Genomic DNA, 7,762 nt, shown 5'->3' with positions numbered 1-7,762 from the left:
ATATATTAAATATCATAAATATATTATATTGAAGGGTGAAGTGTGACATATATTTTAGTGAATACCAGATGCTTTAAAATGTTATCAAAGCAGAAAACATACCAAAGTTATGGCATGTCAAAAATTCACACATTTATTCCTAATTGAAAAGATAAAATTGTCCTACCCCAGGATAGGTTTTAATATATTTTTTTGCTACCTTTTATTTTGTTCCCATTTTCTGTCATTCATCATCTGCCATTACCATTCCATTTTCTTTCTTACCACCTAATATTTTTTGAGGAGAGAACTCAGACACACTCTTCTCCTAAAATAATTCCTGTAATTTAAAATCTTACTTGGCTGATAGCTCATAGTAGCACAGCAGTGAAGAAAGAAATTTAAACTCAATGTTTTAATGACAACCAAATATCCCAGAGAAAGGTGGCAGCTTCAGATAGCTTCAGATTAGATAGTCCCAAGAGCTCTGATGCTGACCTAAAAGCCATCTAGCCCTTGCCAGGGTTAAAAGCTGTGCTTCCTTAAAGCACTATCACAGTAGATACTGAGGTTACCATGGTGACATGTCTGATGGCCCAGTACATTTATCAATCAATGGCCCACCATTTATCAATCCCATTCTCAGATAGCTGTACTGTTCTAGGAGCAGTGTTTAGGGTATGTCATTGTGGAATTAGGGAAGGTTTTTAATTGCTTAACGAGAGTGATGCAGTTTACGCCCAATAGCATGTGCTAAGTGAGAAAGGGAAACATCATTTTGCTTCTGTGAAAGCATATTTTACAATTACAAGTTAGATTAAAAATCTAAAGAACATTTAGAATTTTCTTTGCTATTAAAAACATATTTACAAATTAAAGCAGGTACAGTTCAGCCAAATTCTTTATTGAGTACTTGTTTCAGAACAGAAGTAGAAAAGCATGTTAGACAATGCCTCTGATACTTTGGTCTGCAATATTAAGGAACTTTGAACAGGTTTTTTCTACTCCATGAATAATTGTGCTTCCCCTTTTGGTGACAAAGGCAGACAACTTCTATGAGTAAAAAATTAGAGTTATAAAATTGAATAATTTACAGAAAACTCCACATTAGTACCAGACATTAGCAAAGCATGTTTTGATACAAAAGCTTTCAGACCTGGCCTCATTTTCATAAGACCTTTTTCCACGCTGAATTAACTGTTTGCATGCATTTTATTTATCACTTTTATAATCCACTTTAATAATCAAAAGACACATTTAGGGAAAAATGAGAAAACACCTAAGAATCTCAGTATAAGTATGGTTAAAGGATTCCTTTAATGGGAATGTGATTTCTTATAAATAAAAAAATCAACATGATCTTTAATGCATTGCAAGAAGCTCATAATGTTTGGTTTTTTTCCTTTTTTCAAGAGCTTCCATTAGCCACGTTACCAGAAGGTATTTGGATATGCAATGTAGGACAAAAAAACATGATATATTTAATATAAGGCATATTTGTTTGCTTAGGAAAGGTAATGTTACTGGTATTACAAATTTAAACATATGATGAATTTTGACTTATAAAAAGCATACAATACCACTGAACCAAAAGTGCTATGTTAACATCTCATATTTCCTTTCTATAAAGGTCACCTGAGGTGATTATTCTTTTTTTTCTAGAAATTATCTAATTTCACTTAAATTTCTTATTTAGTGGAAATAATAATAATAAAAAAATACACTCTGTATTGTTCCCTGCTCCATTTTTATCTAATCCTGCAAACAGTTACTAACCAGCAGAAGGAATCCTGGTTCTAAAGAAGTGTTTGGGCTTCCAGGATCCCACCCTGCATAGTGCTTACTATCAAGAGCAGTAAAAGCACCTCCAATGGACTACTCTTAGTGAGCACTGTGCTGGCAGTGAGTATCTGCAGTTTCACATCTTTTTGTGGATTCATGGTTCAGTTTACATTATGTCATCAAAACAACGTCATTTTCTCATGTTCTCATTTAAAAAAACATTTCCTCTCAAAGACCATGCTGTTAGTTTTTAATTCTGTGAATTCTGTCTCGGCAAGCTTTTAGGAATGATCGAGTCTTGTCCTTCTTCTTGCTCCTCCTGCAAAATATGGAAAAATAACTTTAATTATTACCTATAATTATATATAGCATAGTAACAGTGTATGCTGTATTTACTCGTGACCTGAAAAGGAAAGACGAAGCCTGGTGCTGAACATTTCTCTCTTGTGCTGGCAGCTGTGAAATTAAACTGATATTTCAGCTTCTTCATTAATCAAAATAACATAGATTCTGAGAGTTATAAATCCTGTGGTGGAGCATCTCAGAGTGCCATTTTCCCAGTGTTTAGACTCCAAAGTCAGAATTCACTTTGTTGGCTTTTTTCTGATCTTTATTCTTGTCTGAAAGTCTTTAAGTAAAGCACATAAGCTAGGTTGTTTTCAGATATCAGAAAAAAAAATAAATTAGCAATTCCAGATTTTGTTAGTTTTTTTAAATAGAAATGCGACTTTTTCTTTTGAAATCTGTATTTTTAAGAGTTTTGTTTTTTTTTTTAACCCTGCTCTTAATATAACTGAAAATAATATTTGATATGTGTTACAATGTTTAAATGTATGGCTTTTTTTTACCTTGTGCCCTCCTGGTTGGTTGTGCTTTCCGTGCAGGTGCTTCTAGAAAATAGAAATGTTGCAGTCAGAAGTTATTTGCTGAAGCCTTTGAATTAAAACTCATTAGAAATATTAGAAACTCATTGCTGACTTTAGAAGTTTGTTCTTTAAATTTTTCAGTAAATTAAGAATTTTGTTCCAGAAACATGTTGGCTTGATCACCTGAAATATTTTTTTCATGTGCAGTCATCTGTTAAATCTTAGTAACATTTAAAAAGTATTTTTACATTTTGAACATCAGAATTAATCCATTATCTGTACTGATCTTCTATAAATGGTTACATGACGTAGGCAGGTGTCAGGGCATTTTGTCCACACTCTTCTTTCATCAAACACCATGTGACACTTCCAGTGAAGTACAAGCTCAGGCTAAGGCACAGGACTCAGTCTCAGCCTTTGGCAGCAGATGTCCAGGTCTGTTGCATTGACATTACTTCAGGAATTACTCAAAACTGAAATGCTTGAAACCATCACAAGGTGTTGGCCACATTTCCAGCTGTGTTCAGAGCTTGATTTGTAACTGTAATTGTGAGTCCACAGTACAATTCCACATTTAGGGTTCAGTAAATTTTCTCAGGTAAAAGGTGGAGCAGAGCAAGGGCTATTGGATAGGTACCACCCCCATTATAGATAACCTTTTTCTTTCACTTATTCAGGAAATCGTGGACATGTTTCCCTTTTCTCATCAAGCCTTGAGACTGTTTTTTTAACCAGATGTCTCGTCATTGGGAGGAAAAACATATCACAAGCATATTCTTCTGTCACTGCCACAGAAATATTACTGCAGTAATTTTTCCTTCCTTACAACCATGAAGTACTTGTGTATTCACTTAACAAGCTGCAGCCAGTTCTCTTTTCATCCTGATGTACAGGGTATATGCATGTAAATGCATAGCCCTGAGATACAGGCTTGACTTCATTCCAGCCGAGACTAAACACTGGCTATCTGCACCACCGTGGCAGAAAATTCCAAGCTCTCCACTGCCCTGACAAGGACAGAATATGGTCCATCCAAAGTATGCTTTCCATACTTATGTGCTGTCCATACAATTAAGCTTTCAGATAAGCCTCGTGTTTGAAGATCACACCCATCTGTCATTTTCAGGCAATAAATGACTCCCCAGCATTCCTTGTACTACTCAGCACTAAAGCTGTACAAACACTGTATAAACCTTCACTATTTGGCACAGACTTCAAAATTAAAAAGGCAGAGACACATTTATTTCATTTCATTCTAAAAAAAAGGCATATTTTTTTCCTGTGTATTTAGTTCAAAGGCTGACAGAATAACCTTTTCTGCATTATGAGAATTAGAATTTGAAAAAGACATAAATACAAAAGAAACCCTAACCAAATTACTTCTGAACTTTGAATGAAGATCATTAAACAATGGTTGTTAAACTTGAAGAATGAATTGCTGGTATAAAGGCAGAGTGAATTCTATTTGGCTCCTTTTGAACTTTTATTCCATTCTGGTTTTTCAAATCAAGAGCTTCCCTCATTTAACAACAGGACAAAGGTAAAGAAATTCCAAGGCCCTGTGAGATATTTACTCAACCCCAGAGGTTATATTCCCTGCAACCCACCCACTCCTTCACAATGCTGAGAAACCCTGGCAGCAACAGATCACATTTACACAGACAAGAAATAACTCAAGTTAAAAGCAACTCACGTGGTCTTCTTCTGTATGTGCTGCTTAAAGAAAAGTAAATTCTTTATGGTGCATGTTCCTTCAAATGTTTTACCTAAGCTTTGTGGTTAGGCATTTCCTCTTGTCTGCTGTGCTAGCCAAATCTTTTAGTTACTTTTAGCCACAAGATAAGCCTGAGGATTTTTCTTTGCAACGTCAGTGAAAGAATTATTTTGCAAAACAATTATAAAATTCTTCTTACTAAACTGCTGGCTTCAGACCTAATAATTTTTATGAATGTAAAACCTCATGTGGAATGACCATTTTGGACAAAAGAAGGTCTTAGCGATACTGAGTTTTTGACAAACTAACCTTCCAGATGAACTTTCTTGATTTCTCTTTCGATAATCTGTGGCTCTCCCTCAATTACTTTAGTAACCTTGGTGTACTCAGTTCCAGCTATGGTAAGCATCAAAAACAAATGAGTTAAATCTGGCATAGCATTTTTCCATATGCAAGGAGCCCTCAGTGGAAACAATGTCGTTTTTGGGCGTAGGTGTTGCGGGCTGGCATGCTATTCATGCTGTAAGGCATGTTATCTCTAGGGATGAGTCATTCATTGCAATCTTGGTTTAAATTTTTGCTTCAGCAAAAACCACTAATTGTTTTAATCAGTTCTGGATATTTTGTGAACATAATTAAAGCCCATATGAAATAATCCATTTATTTTGACAGTGATAATACATTTGTTTCTGACTGTACTCAAATTTAAATGATTAAGGAATTCTCACTAAAAAATAATTTTATGTCGACAAGAGGGTCATGAAGTATTATGACCATTATCACCGACAACCCTAAAGCAGCATGTGTATCTGCTTTTATTGGCTTAATGTATAGTAAGGTATTATCATGGCAGCCAAGGGTAGCTGACTAGAAAAATCATGGAAAAGACAGAGAAAAATCAAACTAAAGCAAAAGACAAATCTGCCTACTTGGTCCATTTTGTAAAGCAGGATGCTTATGCAAACTATCATATAATAGCAAGGAAAATAGCAAGAATTCAAGAGATGATATTGTCTTCTTCAAATGCCCTAGAGAGAAACCATCTCTTTTCCATACACTTATATGCTTTAAGATGTATCTCTATAGATCACACCTATTTAGTTGTATATCTCTGTATCTGAGGGTGATTACAAGTACAGTTATACTTGTTAGATTCTGGCATCAGACCTATTGGTTTTGAACAGTTCTACAGACAAAGTTTGATCTTGCTCCTTGTTGACTGGTTTAAACCAGTAGAACAAAATACAATATATAGAGGAATTTTCTGGCTGCAATTTTTTAATTTCCAGCTTTTTTTTAAAATAGTCAAACCAGAAATAGGCATCTTCAGATAGCAAATCTTTTCACATAGCTAGGATATCTAGCTAACATAACTTAGGATAAAATGAAAAACACTGGAAGTTTTTTGTTTCTGTCCAATGTTATAGAAGAATTCTGGCTTAGGTCTGTAAAACTAAGATTCAGATGTTTGAAACAGAACCAAGAATTACGGTCAACAAGAGTTATAGCTGTATCTTGGCTTTTCTCTAAGACTAGCTGTGTTATCAACTAGCATATGTAAGTTTGGTGGTCAGCTGTTCAGCTGTTCAGCCATCAGGAAATTTTTATTTGACTGAAGTTTAAGTCACATCCACACAATAGTGCTTTTGAAGAACAATGAGATTTAGTTCAGTAAACTAAATGTGGATGTAAGTTATTTTACTGGTATACAACCTTGTAACTTATTGTAAAGTGAACATAAAATTAAATGGATTAATTTAAAGTATGTCAAGAGAAGCATCCATCCATATTTTTGAGCTTCTGAATCAGGTTTAAATAACATTTACAAAAAACATATCACTTAAATTCTTTTATATTCCCCATTGCTATTATAAACAGTTCTTCTAATCTATGTTATGCAGAGAACATTCCAAATTCATAGATAAAGATTAATTTCATGAGCAGAAGTTCTTTTACTAGTTTTCTACAGCTACTGGTTATATACTGCCAAAACTGTTAGAATTAAGAGAGCAAGAAGGAAAGAAAACCATTCCTTGGAATGCTGTATTTGAGGACAATTAAAGTTAATTTCTGGATATCCATCACCTGTAAGCATTTAAAGAAGATGTTATACATGCCTTTAATTATTAACTTGAGGGCAATGAACATTCATTTCTGAAGAACTGATAAGTAAGATGAATTTGGCTTGTTACAATATGTTCCATTTCATAAATATTTTTCACATATTTAAATTTGCTAAAAAAAATGTTGGAATAAATCTTCATTGCTCCCCTGAGTTTTAATTAGGTAACCTTTTAAAGACTGAGAAATACCAAATAATTTTTTTTTCTGTTATCAATGGCATTAAGAAAATTGATTACTCAATCTTTGGTGTTTCCATTTCATAGATATCTGGCACTAGAATACAGTGTTCTCTTTTTTCCATTAAAATTCCACTTCTACTACATCAGTCTTTAAAATGTTGAGTTCAACATATCTGAGAGGGGTTTCAGTTATCATAACCTGTTGCAAAAATGTTAGTTATAATACACTGAATTACCTCCCTGCAGAAGTCTTTTGATTTCTTCATCTTCCAGTAAATGACCATCACCTTCAATAAATTTGGTCACTTTGGTAACCTCTGATAGGATACAAGTTATGTCAAAAAAAATTGATTTACACAAAACATTTGGCAATCTCACAAGAACACATTTAATCCTGTCATAGCATTTTTCTGAATTTAAAAATTCATGTTATGCTATAAAATTCCACATAAACACTGGAAACACCATATTTTATTATGAACACAGCATGCTATATATTAGACCCAGGCAGCCTCAGCTCTAGAGCTGACTGAAATATGAAGATCGAGGACTCACACCAGAAGGTTACATTTGGAGGGTTCTGCGGTTTAATTTCTGGGTAAGATTTTTCAGTATTAACATCATTTTTTAAACATGGAATATCCATTCAGTATTTACTTGTGTTATATAGAGAGATATGTATGTATTAAAGAAATAAAATAAAACAATCATACTAACCTTCTTCAAGGATTTTCTTTAGCTTCTCTTCATTGTCTGAACCCCCTGCGGTAATTCTGGTATATTTTATTTCAGGACCTGGAAATTATAAGATACTGATTTTTATCAGATATAATAGGTTTTTCCTTTAAATTATTTTTTCCTATTTAATACATATGGTTATTCCCTGGTTAACATGCTGTAATCTGTTTATAAGATAACTTTGTTTTTTACCATTTCCGAAATTAAACTGAAAGTTAAAAAAACGTAGTAGAATTAGTTGTGAAAGTAATTAGGCAAATTTTTCATAATTAGAGTAATTACCTGCTTACATTCTTAGAGCAAGACACAATTTTAAACACTGTTGTATTAAGTCATAGATCAGATATTTCTGAAGTCTATGATTAGTCTGAATTGACTGT

General features: G+C 33.6%; 1 protein-coding gene across 10 annotated transcripts in view; it reads right to left on the bottom strand.

Moving 5' to 3' along the window:
• Positions 1-868: 868 nt before the first annotated feature.
• Positions 869-7,762, bottom strand: part of POSTN (periostin) — a 31,325-nt gene continuing 24,431 nt past the window's right edge. For 2 of the 10 annotated variants that reach the window (XM_058861900.1, XM_058861908.1), the window contains 5 exons: positions 7,362-7,439; positions 6,881-6,961; positions 4,651-4,737; positions 2,610-2,651; positions 869-2,080 (listed from right to left, as the gene is read on the bottom strand). In XM_058861900.1, coding sequence (XP_058717883.1) covers positions 2,043-2,080; positions 2,610-2,651; positions 4,651-4,737; positions 6,881-6,961; positions 7,362-7,439 — 326 coding nt within the window. In that variant the 3' untranslated portion in view covers positions 869-2,042. The other 8 variants (XM_058861860.1, XM_058861893.1, XM_058861877.1 and 5 more) reach the window with 5 other exon arrangements.

The sequence above is a fragment of the Poecile atricapillus genome, chromosome 1 (genome assembly GCF_030490865.1).
Source record: "Poecile atricapillus isolate bPoeAtr1 chromosome 1, bPoeAtr1.hap1, whole genome shotgun sequence".
In the NCBI taxonomy this organism is placed as follows: domain Eukaryota; kingdom Metazoa; phylum Chordata; class Aves; order Passeriformes; family Paridae; genus Poecile; species Poecile atricapillus.
This window is presented reverse-complemented; position numbering and strand designations above follow the sequence as displayed.